This window comes from Pteronotus mesoamericanus, unplaced genomic scaffold (genome assembly GCF_021234165.1).
Source record: "Pteronotus mesoamericanus isolate MK-2021 breed Mesoamerican mustached bat unplaced genomic scaffold, CSHL_Meso_final contig_164, whole genome shotgun sequence".
NCBI lineage: Eukaryota > Metazoa > Chordata > Mammalia > Chiroptera > Mormoopidae > Pteronotus > Pteronotus mesoamericanus.
In genome coordinates this window covers 20,632,018-20,648,682 of record NW_026555065.1, presented here as the reverse complement: position 1 = coordinate 20,648,682, position 16,665 = coordinate 20,632,018, and the positions used below count along the sequence as shown (strand labels likewise).

At 41.7% G+C, this 16,665-nt stretch overlaps 1 protein-coding gene across 1 annotated transcript in view; it reads right to left on the bottom strand.

Moving 5' to 3' along the window:
- Positions 1–53: 53 nt before the first annotated feature.
- Positions 54–16,665, bottom strand: part of SPG11 (SPG11 vesicle trafficking associated, spatacsin) — a 91,582-nt gene continuing 74,970 nt past the window's right edge. The window contains exons 29-40 of the mRNA XM_054565472.1: positions 15,557–15,771; positions 14,337–15,090; positions 9,683–9,822; positions 8,601–8,799; positions 8,076–8,213; positions 5,702–5,835; positions 4,887–4,994; positions 3,249–3,417; positions 2,717–2,805; positions 2,368–2,523; positions 1,540–1,691; positions 54–1,074 (exon numbers count right to left, since the gene is read on the bottom strand). Coding sequence (XP_054421447.1) covers positions 894–1,074; positions 1,540–1,691; positions 2,368–2,523; positions 2,717–2,805; positions 3,249–3,417; positions 4,887–4,994; positions 5,702–5,835; positions 8,076–8,213; positions 8,601–8,799; positions 9,683–9,822; positions 14,337–15,090; positions 15,557–15,771 — 2,435 coding nt within the window. The 3' untranslated portion in view covers positions 54–893. The remainder of the gene's footprint in view (positions 1,075–1,539; positions 1,692–2,367; positions 2,524–2,716; positions 2,806–3,248; positions 3,418–4,886; positions 4,995–5,701; positions 5,836–8,075; positions 8,214–8,600; positions 8,800–9,682; positions 9,823–14,336; positions 15,091–15,556; positions 15,772–16,665) is intronic.

Genomic DNA, 16,665 nt, shown 5'->3' with positions numbered 1-16,665 from the left:
TGATAGTGTCACCCTAGAGCAACAAAGGTATAGAGCTGCCTTCCTCTTTTTATTTATTTGGGGAAATTATTTGGTTGTTTAGATACTAAGGCCTAATTAAGTATACCTAGAAGAGCTATTTATTTGAGCTTATAACTCAGGTTATGGCTGTAAGCATAGATTGAGTGATCTTTATTCTACATTTTCTTTTAAGCATTTTAGCCAAATTTGTGGTTAGTATCTTTTTTTGAAACTGTCACAGACTCAAAAGTAGAGACAGAACAAAAATATTTTTAGTTCTCTTAAGAGGAGGCTCAGTCAAAGCTCTGTAGACTACTAAGTGGAAGATAGGACCATCCAAATGATTTGAGGAATTAACAGAAAGTAGTGACTACACAGCAATAATTAAGAGCAAATATAGATTATTTTAAGGCAGACAAGGGCTAAGATTTTCTTAGCAGTTAATAATGACATGCACTGAATTTAAAAATCTATTTTATTACAGAGATCAGTTTCTAACTAATGGAAATGTATATCTGTTCCTTAACTGTGTAAATAATATTAAATTCCTTTGAAACTGGAATCTGCAGGCACAGGTATTCTTTAATCAATATTGTATCATGTCCTAAAGTAAAATCTGTCCTGAGGAACATGGAACTTTTGATCTTAACACCAATATCTATATAAAATGGTACAGAGGAACAGTCACTTTTAAAATAGAAATTTCCTTGTGGAAACTCATTCTTTAGCCACTGTTCAAAAAGGACTGACTGGTATCAGTTCTGGGGTTTTATAACTTGGACAACAAAGATCCCCAGTGTTATTCTACTGTGATCACAGACATCTGTCAGTACCTCGTTTCAGTACAAGAAAACAGGCACCTGTGGAACCATGCTCGTGTCATCTGAATCCATCTAACTTGCTAGCATGTCCTTTAGATAGCAACCTGTCTGAGGGTCCTTCAAAAGCATCTTTACAACGTCATAAAATTCGTGTTCATATGCCAGCTTGTAATACAAGTAGACATCTTCACAACATGTGAGTAACTTCTTCAGATTTTTCATAGCCATCTCGGTAGGCTGACGTTGTCTAACTCTAGACAAACATAAGAACATACACATTAAGGTACTATATCTTGAGCGAGGACTGTTAGCTCTGACACTTTACCTACAGAGGAGAAGGTGTGCTAGACAGTCTGGGAAATTACCTAAAACTAGCTGGCATTTGGGGGCGTTTGGTGAACACCAAAAGAAATGAAATTATTTCATTAAAGATGTATATCTTAATGCTTGCTTTAATTAGAAGAATAAGTTTAGTATACCAAAGGGGACAAATTTTTTGGCACCTTAGGCTAGCTGAGTAACTGTCCTCCTGTTTTAAGTACAGAGTACTGTAAAGTGTTTTCATTCATCTGTTTGCATAAATTTGTTAAAAGATCTTTCTGGGGATTTGTGACATCTCTTTGTCATCTCAAGCACTGGGATGGCTACAGGCATGTTATACTTAGCCATAAAATTCTTACCCATGCCTTATCCGAAGCAGAGGCATTTTAATACTTACTTTTCGGAAATCTCTTCAAATATACTGGTTCTTAATAATCTTTGCTGCTTAAAGTCTTCCAAGTAATTAAAGTCTCCTTTAAGAATCACTTGTTGGTATAGAATTTCAGCCCAATCAGGAACAAAGTCATAGGCCTCAGCCACAATAGAAGCCTTAAAAGGATGGAAGGAAGGACATAATTAGAGCCTATTTGATGTAAAATTGAAGACAGATTGTTCTAGGAAACCCAATACTGTACACTCATACAGTGAATGTGATCATTACCAATCATGTTAAAAGGCTGTCTATAGTAGAATTGGTGGAAAGTTTGGTGTTAGTTTGACATTTCCCTTCCCCTAAACCCCTAAACACTGACTTTCAGTGGATTAATAAAACTGCTGTTAAAGAATACTTTTCATACTAAAATGTGTAAGTACCAGTGAAAGGGCTGATTCCCTGAAACCTTTGTCAAGGGACTAGAACCAGGCTCCCAGAAGCCCTTGGCTCCCTGTGTTAACCTGGGTGCACCACTTTGTAAAATGCTGGGACTGAGAGACACTTGCAAGATCACTAACGGTGATGTTCCTCTGAACCTCAGCTGTCTGAGGGGCGTAGGTGTCTGCCTCTCAGCTGGCCTAACGATGTGTCTTACCGTTCCCAGCCCTTTGTCCAAACACACTTAGCAAGAAATACTGCCATAGAAAGGCAATGTGTAGATCAGACACCTGTCAGGAGAACTGAACTGTCCTGGTTTTGTCACTAGCTCTGAGACCTCAGGTGAGTCACTCAGTCACTGGGTCCCATTAAATAACAGGAGAGTATGCTGGCATATTTTTCTTCCTTGCTCACCTGGTAGAACCGAGGTAGGGACATGATGCAGTCCATCAGCCTATGGCGGCCTAGGTTGATAAGCATGGTGTTCTGGCCTGTGTTCAAAAAGTGAATCTGCAGTGTCAGCAACTTGGTGAGCCGGCGACAGTGCAGGGCCTGTCGCACACAGGAGTCCTGAGAAACGGAGGGAGACGCAGGTAAAGACCCTGAACATCATCTCCCTGCGAACTCTCCAGCAGCTGAACTCACCCCCTGCCCCCAGTTGGCCCATGACTCCCTCCCTCTTTGCTTGGAAGAGCCCAGGGACAAAATAATTCCTGAAGAGACCAAGCCCCAAAACCAGTCTGGAGTGAGACCCCTTGGTTACCTTGGCATAACTCTCTGCTGCATCCAGCATCAGAGTCAGGGCCTTCAGCAGCAGCTGCTTCAGTTGGTGCCCATCCTTGAGGCTGTCCTCTACAGAGGGGTCAAGGAAACGGGTATGTCTGACTCCCAAGGCTGGCTACTCTGCCCCACTCAGAGTGATCACAGGCTGGACAAGAAATATCCTAGCATGTGTTCACAGGGAGGTACAGATGTCTCATTCAGGTAAAGGGTATTGGGCCAGGAGGACAGGCAATCAAGTAGAATTCAGTGCCCCCCGCCCCCAGTTCCTTTCTGGAACATCAAGGCAGGTTTATATGGCATCAGCATACACACTGGCTCCTGACAGATGATTCCTAGACACACAAGCTGTAAGACATGCCTTCCAAGTCCCCTTCCATTTCCTATCTGCCCAGCTGGGGCCCCATCAAGTGGCTGCTAGAAGCTGAGGTGGGTATTAGTCAATCTCATGGGCTCTTGCCCGTTTTAGTTCTAAAAACCTTCCCTGAGGGTGTTTTCTGTGAACCTCTGCTCACCCCAGGGCTGAGACTCAATCAGTTTCAGTTGGATGCAGGCAGCTGCCTCATGGTTCTCCCCGATCTCCCTGCACATGCTGAAGCACAGGGCAATCATGTTGTGCTTCTCGCTGTCCCCAGGGCGGCAGCGTTTGATGTAGTCGAGTAGGGCCGTCTTCAGGGTACCGCTCTGCCCAGAAAAGAAGGAACACCAAGGTCTCAACCAGGGACTGCAAGGCAGGTGGCATTGGCTGAGTCCCTTGGTTCTGAAAGTTCCTTAAACACTCCTCCAAAAAGGAGAAGACAAAAATGAATATAAAAGTTTTATGCTATCCTCAGCATAAGGAAATAGGTAACATCCTCTTTGCTGGTGGCAGTGTTAGTGGTAAAACCTGTCAAAAGGGAGAAGCCTTAAAAATGCACGGGTGTTAATTCTAACAATTCCACTTCTAGAAATTTATCCCTAAAGAAATAAGCAGAGAGAAGAGCTAAGATAGATGTAACAGGGACATTTAATGGCATACAATTAGAAATAATCCAGATGTCAAAAATAAAAGCTAAGAAAATACCATGTAGCCATTAAAACATACCGATTTAGGGAATATGCATGACATGGTTATTAAGTGAGAAAGGCAGACTATTCCATACTCGGACAGCATGAAAAAAGTTTTGTTAAAAACATTAAATATGTATGTATATATGTTTGTGGGTATGTGTGCACAGAAAGGGCCTATACCAAAATGTCAGCAGTGCCTGTCTCCAGATGGTAGATACACAGAGGGCTTTTTTTCTGTGTTCTGTTTTCTAAGTGTCTTGACATTGAATATGCATTACTTTTGTAATAAGAAAGTTATTAAAATAATATTTAAATACAGAAACAAAAATGCCTCAAAAAAAACCCTCAATACCCTCTGGGGGCTCCTAATGTGTCCAGGACTTGCCCCTCTCCTGATGGCTAGGCTGATCTGTCCTGAATCTAGCCCCAGCACCGAGAGGAGAGTTTTTCTGCTTGGTCAGGCCCAAGTTCCCAAAAGCCAAAAGTTTACTGTGGTTTTTAAATCTTCAGAGGTGAAATGGGCTGAAGCAATGAATCAGTCAAATGAATGACTTGAAAATGAGTGGCATGCTTGGTGTCACATGAGCATGCTGAGGACAGATAAGCCCAGAGCCCAAAGCTTTGATTCCAAGCCCCCTTTGTGGTTGTCGTCATAAATAGCTCCACAGATTTCCAAGCCCAGGCTTTGGCATTCACTGCCTAGCAGCTCAGCAACACTCTTTTTCATGGTCCCCTGAAAATTCTGCACTGGGAAATTAGTCCTTAGACACGGCCCTCTGAGCTGGTCAGCCCATTTCTGTGTGGCTCTCAGGCAAGGTTTTTGCGCCTGTCAGAGCAGTCATTAGGATAGTAGAGGCAGGTGACAGCTGAGGTGGACATGTACAGACTTATTTCTTCACTGTTCAGTATCTGCTAGCATGATCATTACCTGGTATGAACTCTAACCTTAAGCTACCGGTTACAGCATGTCCTACGGAGGTCCTTAATTCCCTCCCTCCATATACCAGGGGTCTACTTTGACTGGGATTATTCTTGAGAAAGTCTGAGACTCCTGAAAGTCAGTAATACATGTCGTTCTGGCGCTCATAACACCATATACCTACCGGATCCAACTTCTTCCGCATCAGCACTTCAAAGTAGTGCTTTTTGTGCAGCAATTCAAATATGTATGTCATCTCATTGTACCTTCCAATGCCAGTGAGGAGACGCACCTGAAAGGGAGAAGCAGCGTCCGTCAGCTTCACTTAGAGTTCTTGGAGCCAGGCCACTGCCCTCATCAAGGTTGCTTGCAGATACCAAGCTCCTGGGGTAGAAGGGCTAATGCTAATGACTAGGCTGCCACACTAAGCTCCCTGTCCTACGCACCCAACAAGAGGCCACTTCTGGGGCATTCAGAAATGCTAGTCATTGAGACACCACTTGATGCTCCCACTTCTGTTTTCTCTAAAAGTGACTATCAAGCGCTGAGCGCCACACGCCTGGCAGGCATCCGCCCCCTTCTCACCACTCCTTACTGCAGTGCCCAATAGCTCGCTCAGCCACTTGGGCCACTTTCAAGCCTAGAGTATTTAGAGAGGTACAGGAGGCTTGAGTTGTCAGCTCATTTCAGATTAGAGATAAGAGGTAGGTCTGAACCTTGTTTTTTGGGAAAATACAGCTGCCTTAGCCCTCCAGAAAAGCAAACTGCCCTGGCAAGGGGGACAACAGCCCTGAAGTAGAGTGCAGGGGTCCTCATGATTTTTCCTTTGGAGCAACTGGATTCTCACGGACCTCTGCCTGGAGCTACCCAGCCAGCTACCAAGGAGGCAGTGATATCCAGATGGCAGATTCCCTAAGACCTTATCAGCTCTGAGCTGGTCCTAGCCTATCTGCTCTCAGTTTTCTCAGGGTGGAAGGTGGGCATGAGGGGTTTACTTACCACCAGCCCATACTCCTCCTTGGGGGCCAGGTGGTTGTCCGTGAGCAGCCGGGCAGCCTGCAGAACTCGGATGATGCCCTCCATGTGGCATGTCAGCGTGAAGCAGTGGTGGGCCAGAATCAGCAGCTCTGTGGCTGGTTAGGTGGGATGCTGGTAAGACAGGATTGTGAACCTGGCCACCCACTATCTAGTTCTGTACCTGGCAGGAGGGTGAAGGGGCCTGCTACAGGTGGGCCTGTTTGGAGAAGGCTCTCTTACCAGTCCTCTGAGATCCCTGACCTCACCAGTTCCAGCTCTGGTTCAGTCCTCCGACGATATCTAAATTCTCTCAGTGATAGCACAACCTCACAACCTCTCCTCAAAGACAATCACGTAGTGACTGCATAGCGACCTTTTGAGGCCCTACCCATGAGAACAAGGAATCCTTGATTTCTAATGATGGAGAAACTCTGGAGCCAAATCAATGGAGTCCATGCCAACCTGAATCTGAAGGCATTCTCTGTATCTCAGTGAAGATTCTTAGGGCCTAATCAAGTACCATGTGTTCTGCACTTCTAATGGCTTTCTAGGTTAATGAAAGATCTGACTACATACAAATGTAAAACTATTACACCAATCACTGTAAGCACAATTAAAAGGCAAACTGGGAAAAATATTTACAATGTTGAAGACAGAAAAATGGTTCTCATGCTGTGCCTTCTGGGCCTTGGTACTGTGGAGCCCCAAACCTACTGACTACTGAGCAACCTTGCCTACTAATCCATCTGGTCTTGGTTTGGACATTTCCTCCAAAAACCTCTCCTGACCCAGCAGTCTGGCTCTTGCTGTGTGTCATGTCCCTAGTCTATAGGCTCCAGAGACTGCTGATTTGCTTGTTCACCATACCCCTGATTTTTAGAGTACCTGGCACATAGTTGGTACTCTGTAAATACTGTTGAACAGGACTGAGAAGAGATACAGAAAGCTATTTTTAAAATAAAACTCTTCAACCTTTTAAAAGTTCAATTTATTTGTTCACAAAACATCTGCAAAATGCCTCTCTTGAGTCTATAAAACTTGCAAAGTGGAATGGATTCCAGGAAATGCTACTCTCACACTCCGCTTAAGTGGGAGTAAGAATTGATTTTTCTTTTTCTGGAGTAAAATTTCACTATATATACAAAGCTTTAAAGATGAGCATACTCTTAAACCAGGAGCTTATCTTAGGGAAATAATCTTGGATGTGCACATCCAGGGCCTGACAGAAGTAACACCTGATTGAATGTGGTTGGTAGGGTAACAATATGGGTGTAATAATTTATAGTTTTAATTTGAACATTTCACCTAAAATGTCATATGGTGTGTTTGAGTGTGATATTGTTATGTTACAGAATTACATGCTTATGATTTTGTAATAAAAAGCGTTATTTTTTTAATATAAAGTTATTTGCCAGACAGTGTAGATTTGCCTATAAGGATGTTCTAAAACAGCAGAAATGGGAAGCAATCTAAAGACCCCGCAGTAGTGTAAACAATTTTCAATTACATATAAGAGAAATATTGTGTAACCATTAATGGTGATATGGGAGAATATTCGATGTTAGGGAAAGATGTTAATGCCAGCATATTCATTAAGTAATTATAAACAATATGCACAGTATAATGCCATTTTTGAAAAATAAAAACCCTTAGATTTGTGTAGAAAAAGATCAGAGGGACACATATTACTGAATGCCTATAATGAAATAGACATTGTGGAAAGTGAGCGGGTTTTTATTTATTTTTTAAAATTTATTTTTATTTATTTTCAGAGACAGGGGAAGGGAGGGAGAAAGGGAGAAAAACATCAATGTGTGGATGCCTCTTAAGCGCCACCTACTGGAACCTACTGGAACTTGGCTCACAACCCTGGCATGTGCTCTGACTGGGAATCAAACCTTGGATCCTTTGGTTCACAGGCCAGTGCTCAATCCACTGAGCCACACCAGCCAGAGTCAGTGAGCAGGTTTTTAAATCATACATACCGGGTTCAAATAACAGTTCAGCCATTTAATTGTTAAGTCCATCAACTTTACTAAGTTTCAGTGTTCTTCTAAAATGGGGTCAATAATATCCACTTTGCAAGGCAATTTAAGAGTAAAATAAAATAAATATGCCAAATGTTAAAAGGTTACCTTTTTGTGTGATTTTAAATTTTGGGTTGCTTTTCCATACTTAATTCTAAACTTTCTTCAATAAACTTACAGCTTTGTACCAAGAAATTATAAACTGTGCTGGAGGGGTAGGGATCCAGAGCAGAAAGAAGGACCAAACTGAATTTTGGAAGGGCTAACTGGAAGATTTCTTGAAGACCTGCTTGGGCCCCAAACATGTAAGAAAATGGTCAAGAACTTACTGCAAGACAGTTCCCCATGGGGAACGGAGGAAATCTTTTCCAACAACTTCATGCCTACCAAGGTGTGGTCTTGACACAAAGTGGTCAGCTGAAGAAATGTCTGGCTTTCCTCTGCTGGGGCAACCATCTGCTTACGTCCTGCACAGAAAGATGTGGAGAAAGGCACAGGTTTCCCCTTGAGAAAGGTGAGAGAGAGATGAAGAGCCCCGTGCTGCCCAGGCCTGGGCACCAGTAAACAATGCTGAAGGAGTTTCCAGTGCAGCTCTCCTCTTGGCCTAGTGGCCATCTTACAGAACAGAAATTCATTAGCTCAGAGAAAGGCACAGCTACTCTAAGAATAATCATAAAACAATAAACAAAAGGCAACAACAACAAAATAAATGCAGTTTTCTCCTCTTAAGAGGGCAACCTGGCAACTTGGGAGGGCAGCATGAAGGATGTATATGAATATAACATCCAAATCCTTAACATTAGGTACTTGCGAAAGTTGTCTGAAAGGCTGGGAAGGCCTGGAGGGCAGGGTACCTGTTCCCTCTGATGGGGACAGCAGCTCCCGGGTCACCTCTTCAGCCACGAGTTCAGCCACCCTCTCTGGCTCAAGGCCCTGGGTGCTGATGAAGGCTTGGGCTCGCTTGCATCGATCGGGCCGCTGAGAGGCCAAGATTGCTCGGAGCATGGTCTCACCATCTTGGGTGGCAACATCTGTGTAGGAACAGCCCAGCTCCTGAGAGGAAGGCAAAGTCAGTTAAAGCTATTGCTAGGAGCGAGGAAAAGGCTAGCCCTTTCTGAATTCTGCTGCGGACAGGCTCCATCGCTCACCCTGAGCAAGAATCTTAGAAGAAGCAAGCACTGTATTCTAGCTTTTTCTATCACTTCACCAGTGATCCAAATCTAAAGAAGAGAAAAGTTTGACTTCAGAAAGCATCAGGTGACTTATCTAGTATTGAACATTGAGCTTTCCAAATGTTATGAAACATGAGAAAGGTGAATAAAAGGCAAGAGCCTCTTCTGTGTTCCCACGGTAGCAGCAAAACTCACTTGCCAAAGAAGTCTCTGAACCTTATCCAAAGCAAAGGGCTTTAGCGCTCCACTTTATTTCTCTCGTGTTCTTCCACTTCACGTACAAGCTACTGTTTTTCTCCTTCAGTCAGCACAAAGGCACAATCGATTCCTGGCTGCTCTGGCTCCTGTCTTTGGGGTCATCATATTCCATTTTAAAACTTATTTTGGGCTCTCCCCCGTATGGAAAGCTCAAAACAATCCTGAAGCAAAACCTAAGATATTAGGGTTAGAAGGGACCATCATGGTAAAATCACTTATAGTCCAAGAACGAGGGGCCTAGAGAAGTGAAAGGTCTTGCCCTAAACTTCTGGTTGACTAAGCTGCATCCAGGACTCAAGTCACTGCTGTGCTTGGCCTGGCATTCTCCGCACTATTCCCAAGGGATGGGTTTACAGGGGCCAACATCCTGACAAGAGCTCTATGCCCAGGTCATGATTATCATCTAGCGGGCAGACGTGGCAATGTCTAAAATCTACCTCCAGCTTCGCACTTCTCTCCCTCTCAGAGGGGAGCTTCCTATGGAGGCCTCACCCTTTGGCACCTACCTTGGAAAGTTCATACAGACAGAGGACTCGCCGGCAGTAGTTTTTCCCATGGAGGCATCTGCTTGTCAGAATTTCAAGATTAGTTACCATTTCATCATTAGGGGGCAGCATCACAAATGATTGACTATCCAAACTTGAAGCTGGAAGTAAATACAGATTGAAGGGGGTGGTAAGTTTAAGCCTCTCCCCAGTCCACTATGATTCCATGTCTCTGTCCACAGCTTCTTGCACTGTACCCTCATGGGCCCCCCTGGGTCCGGGACCACTTCTGACAGAGCCCATACCCCATTTAAACTTCTTCATTGCCTTTTTTCCAGAAAATACCAGGCTGAAATTTTTCAAAGGTCTCACTGGCTACAAAAGACTCAAAGCCACCTAATGAACACTTTCTAGAGCTCATCATCAAAGTTGACTGCTAGACTCTCCTCCACACCTCCCCTTCCCAGTTGTCCCTTACATCAAATAAGTCACCAGATCCAGCTGACTATATCTCCAAAACATTTCTCCAATCACTACCTTACTTCCAGCCTTCATCTACCTGCATCTAAGAGGTTGTTACTATTTCCTGATGTTGAACTCCCCTCACCCGCAGGTTAATCTTCCACATACTCAGCAGGATCTTTCTAAAATTCAAATCACACGAAAAAGAATAATCTGGATCAAGGGAATAGTAAAATTAAAATCTCCTCCTGATTTTTTTTTAAAAAAGCTCTCAGTCTGAAATAGAAGAAAACTTTCTTAATTTGATCAAGTGTTTCTATTAGCAAACACAGTAGAATATTTACATAAGACTGTTTCTAATAGCAAAAACAAAATTAAAAAATCTAAATCTGTATCAATAAAGCATTGTTAAGTGTAGTACATCCATATAGAATAGTCTGCAGCAACTAAAAAGTAATGAGGTCATACCCACTTTGGCAGCACATATACTAAAGCTGGAATGACACAGAGATTAGCACAGCCCCTGTGCAAGGATCACACACACACACACACACACACAGAATGAGGTCAATCTGTGCACTGACAGGAAAAAATGTAGAACAATATAACTTCATTTTTGTAAAAAATGTGTGTGTGTGTGTGTGTGTGCGCGCGTGCGTGCATGAACCCACATGTAGAAAACAATGCATGCAAGGCAAGTCAAAGGTGTCATTTTAGGGAATTTGGTGAGGGTGGTGTTGAATGGGCAATGACTTCGCTTTTTACATTCTAGATTTCTATATTGTGTTATGTGGTACACTAAGTGTGTAACACAATACTTTTGCATTTAAGATATTATCCATTAAAAAATACACTTTAAAGACAAAAGTGAAAAGCAGCCTAGACCATGTTATTCCCCTGCTTAAAATCCTTCAGTGGGGGTTCCAGTTCTAGGTAACGTGGAGTCAAGTCACCCCACCCTGTCTCTCCCACGGAACTCCACACAAAGCCGGCGCACTTCACACTGCACACAGCACTGTGTGAGGACTCTGAAATGGACACAGTGGCAGGTGGGTCAAAGATGACCAGAACTACCATTTTCTTCCCCTCTAGTAACCTTCAGCCTGGATGCAGTACCACCTAAAACTCAGAACCAAGCGCTAAGGATCACAGAGAATGTGTGCTCCCCAGGAAAAGTCCACTGGTATGGGCTCAAGGAGTGGAAACTGGGACCCCTAAAGCTCATTCCCTCTCATCTCAGCTCCTAAGCAACCCCTTGGCATTAGTGGTAGAGGCTGAAGCAGCAGCTGCCAAGAGCCAAAACACAGAGAGGAACCTTCTTTGCAGATCAGAGGAGATCTGGTCCCAAGAGGGTGGGGTGAACCCCCTGTTGCTTTTTGCATTAGCCTCCTGTAAGTTGGTCCTGAATGCAGGCAAGTGAGGGAAGTACATGACAGAATGGGGTAACTAAACTTCCAGCTTTTGGCCAGAGGAATGAAAAGGGAAGCCTCAGGAAACCAAAAAAGTACTTGGGAGAGAGATTCAGGAAAGCAACACAAAGGTATTTACAAACACTAGGGCTCACTCTGGAGCTTTGCATGTATGAATCTGATCCTAACCAGCATATAAAAGATTCTGGGAACTGAATTAACAGATAAACCACTACCCAGGTTGCCGACTGACCTCAAGGTGACACACACAAAGATGGATCTGAATAGTAACGCAAAGGATTTGAAAACTGAACTGAGTCATAGACCACAGAAAGCAGGTCAGAACTTGTAGCCTAAACCTAACCAGGTCAATTGCCTGCTATAAAATATCAACATTCTTCATAGGATTTAAATAAGACTCAGTGTCTCATAATATACTCTTCAAAATGCCTAGATGCAACACAAACTTACTCAAAATACAAAAATAGAGGAAAATCTCAACTCATATGAGAAAAGACAATCAACAGATGATACTCAGTACTAAAATGCCACAAATGTTGAAATTGTCTGATAAAGACTTTAAGGCAGGTATTATACAAATGTTCCTACAAACAATTATGAATGCTCTTGAAACAAACAGAAAAACAGAAGCCTCAGCAAAAAAGCAGAAGGTGTAATGAATAAAATGGAAATTTAAAAACTGAACAATAACTGAAATTTAAAAATTAGAGAAATAAAAAACTCAGTAACAGAATGAAAATGCCACAAAAAGAGAGTCAGTGAAATTGAAGATAGATGAACAGAAATTATCCAATCTAAACAACAGACAGAAAAAAAATTGGAAAAAAAAATGAACAAAGTATCAGGGACTTGAGACACTAACAAAAGTTCCAAGATTCATGTCCCGAAAGGACAGAAGAGTATGGTGCTTAAAATATATTTGAAAAAATGTCTGAAAACAACCTAAATTTGGTAGAACACACAAACTTACAAACCTTCGAGAAGCTCAGTGAACTCCAAGTAGGATAAATACTAAGAAATACATGCCCAGTCAGATTATACACTAACTGTTGAAGACTAAAGACAGAAAAACATGTTGAAAACAGAGAAAAATGCATTACCTATAGGGGGAAAAAATAATTCAAATGATTGCAGATTATTTATCAGATACCATGGAGGTCAAAAGGAAGTGGTACAACATTTTTAAGTGATGAAAAGAAAATAATGAATTTTTTATATCCAGCAAAAACCATTCCTCAAAAATAAAGGTGAAAGAGACACATTCTTTTTTTTTAAAATCCTCACCTGAGGATATGCTTATTGATTTTTAGAGAGAGAGGAAGAGAGGGGGAGAGAAAAGGAGAGAAAAACTGATTATGAGAGAAAAACATTGATTGGTTGCTTCTTGTATGCACCCCAACCAGAGACTGAACCCACAACCTAGGCACGTGCCCTGACCAGGAATCAAACCTGTAACCATTCGGTTTAGAGGATATTGCTACAACCATCTGGGCCACACTGGACAGGGCAAGACATACTTAGGTGAAGAAAAACTAATGAAAAAAAATGAAGAGAATCTGTTGCTCACAGACAACTCTAAAAGAATTACTAAGAGAAGCCTTCAGACCAGGCAAGATGGCTCAGTTGGTTGGAGCATTACCCTGTATGGCAAAACTCCCCCAAGATGAAAAAGATAAACCTGATTAGTCATACAACTATGAAAGAAATTAAATTCATAATTTAAAATCTTCCAAAACAAGATTTTCATGTCCAGATTGTTTTCCTTGTAAATTCTAATGAACATTTAAAGAAATAATGTCAATCCCATACAATGTTTTCCAGAAAATAGATGAGTTTGTTTCCAACTCATGAAACCAGCATTACCCTGATATAATGAGACACAGTACAAAGTACAGACTAATATTTCTCCTCAACATTAGTGCAAAAATTCTCAAATTGCACACCAATTCCAGTAATACAGCAAAAAGAATAGTGCACCATAACCAAGGGGGGTTCTTCCTAGGTATTCGAAGCTGGCTGAATATTAAAAAATCAATGAATGTAATGCACCATATTACATTAATAGTTTAAAGAAGAAGAAACACTGATCATATCAATGGATGCAGGAAAAAACATGACAAATTCAACAGTGATTCAAAACTCTCAGCAAACCAGGAATAGAAGGGACAATCTTCAAAATACCAAAGCATATCTTCCAAACACCTACAGCTAATATCATACTTAAAAATGAAAGACTGAATGATTTTTCCCTAATATCAATAACAAAGCAAGGATGTCCACTCTGACCACTTCTATCCAACATCATACTGAAAGTTCTAGGCTGGGCAATAAAGCAAGAAAAAGAAAGAAAAGATATACAGATTGGAAAGAAAGAAATAACACTGTCTCTTTTCATGACATGATTGTCTCTGTAGAAAATCCCAAGGAATCTACAAGTAAACCCCTAGGATAAGTGAGTTTAGCAAGGATACAAGGTTAACATAAAAGTCAACCATATTTCTACATACTATCAACGTACAATTGAAACCATGATTACTATTATATAGAAAACGTTTTAATGAACCAGTTACAAGTCAGATGAATTCCCTCCAATTTTGATACACAGCTAGTGTATCAACTTCTACTTCATTGACTAGTTAATTGCCTAGTTGATGAAGTACCTAGAAAAGAGTTGCTATCTCTTAACTTAGTGTAAATATTATGTCAAAAGGGATCCTTTTCTTCCTGGAAAGAGTGCCAACACACTGTTTAGGACTCAGGGCAGTTTGATCTCCTTTACTTACTGCTTGGGACTTTCCTTAGAGGAATGCGAGGTTCTTTTTCTTCCTCCAGCAGCTCAGCACTTTGTAGGAGAGCATGGATCTCTGGATGTAGGTCATCCACACTCGCTTCCCCGGAAGCCAGTGCTCTGCAGTGCAGTACCAAGGCAACATCTTGGCTATAGAAATGAAAATACCGGCACACTCTACTTGCTTCATGCACACAGCCATCATCCAATAGGCGCCCAATCAAAAAGTTCAGTGACTCCTGCTTCTTCCAATCTAGTCTGTTCTCACAAGTCTCTTTGGATGGAAAACCATTAAGTTCTAAGTATTTTGATGTGTTCAGAGCAGCCAACTTTGAGAATGAAAACTCACTGGCTAAGTTATCAAAGGGAAGTTCACTACTAGTTGAGATCTGTTGAGAAGATCTGGGCTCTATTTGCTCCTGGTTTCCTCTGAGGGTGTGCTGGGTGATACGGCAGAGCCAGATCTGCTTCTCCAGCTCCTCCAGCTTCTCCACAGGCACCACGTCCTCCTGAGCAAGCCAGTGTCCCGCCAGTGTGAGCAGCAGATGCCTTTCTTCAGTGTTGCTCTGTTCCTCCTCATTTGGGTACTCACATGCCACAAGGGCCTGTGCTGAGAAAAAGGAAGAGGCTGCTTTGCTTGAAATGGAATTTTTCTTAAAATTCTCATGGCATTTTTTCCAGAAGTCAATTCTTGCTTGTTTCAGGGACCACTGGTCAATGTGTTTTAAGGTCTGCATTTCTTGTGTTATCTGTAAAGTTAAAGAAGTGAATCTTAGCCATTCCTAGATAAGGAAGTATCATAAATGCGACTGCCCCCTAATTATACCACACTTTTTAAAGCCAAATCAGAAAACATGGGACACGGCTACAGATGATCCTGGGTATTTTATCTGGAAAGTTAAGGTATGGAAAACAATTCTAAATTTATCTAATTGAATAGGGTTCAAGGAGAAGCCACCTTATATTTAATTCTGTTCAAAGGAATGCAGTTGTAGACTGCCCTCTCAGCCAACTTTGCACTTGCAGCATGCATTTTCTATAATGGGAATCCTGCACTCATCCATTTCTGACACTGTGTGTCGAAAGTAAAAAAATTAAAATTTAAAAATTTAAAAAAACCCTCATCTCCTATAAATGACATAGCTCATTTGAATCTTCATTTAATTCAGGTTCAAAAAGCTAAGATTTTAAATAACGTAAAAGAATTAATGTTACCTCCTCAATAACCAAGTTGTCCACAGGTAACTCAGCTATTTCTGCTACCTTTCTAGCCGAAGCAAACTGTCCAGTTGTCTCCAGTTTTTCCAAAATAGATCTACATTCACGCTGAAAATTCTCAAGGCTATAGCTGGTAATAATTACATGATTAATAGCTATGGATGTATCCTTCAAAACTTGGCTGAGGACACACAGCTTCTTCACATCTGGACCTGTGCCAAAGAGAAAAGGATATAAATGTTTCATCAATAAAATGCCACTATGGCATTTTAAGAGTAACTAAGTATCAGGAGGGAAATATGTATATTTAACATAATGATGTGATTAAAGAAAAACAAAAACCTCTTTTTTTTTTTTTTTTACTCAGGTTGAAGAGCAGAGGAAGCCATAGGCAGCTCCTTTATAGTAAGAACTACTAGAGGTTGGCACATGGACTCAATGCGCACATCTGGCTTTAAACACAGGTCAGAGGTTGGTGGTCTACTGTGTAGGAGCAACTCATTCAATCTGGAAAAGATATGGCCATTCATTCAAGTTAGTCCCATCTCTTTCCGGATTTTTCTCCTACCATGAACTAATTTGATTTTATGTCTGTTCACTCATTCATTCAATGGGGGTGTCACGGGGATTAAGACACGGAATTTGGAGGGCAGTTGGAACTGAAGCTGGCCAATAGCCAAAGCTGTAATATAGCACATTGTATTCAGAATGGAGCATCACTTGCTCCTCCGGGTGTCTACCTACTTAACCCAGTGAGACCCAGTTGAGCTCTTCTTGATGTTCCTGAGAAATTCTTATCATGAGTAACATTAAGAACTCTCTGCCAACAGCTTATGTGGCTGGGTTTTCTCCCCTTCCCAAACAGTCTGTGAGAAAACTATGCATGCCCTACCATAAAGGAAGAGCCTAAAAAATATTCCATAAGAGCCTACTTCCAATGTCACCTGCTGGGCTGTGGTCTGATTTAGGTAGTTCCAGTGACAGTGAGACATCCTGTACAATAACCAGGGTGAGCAGGCTTAGTTCCTTTGCTGGCATCATATAAAGCACAGGTTTAAAAAAATGTATTTTTTCTCTCCACGCACATACATGGTATACATACACAC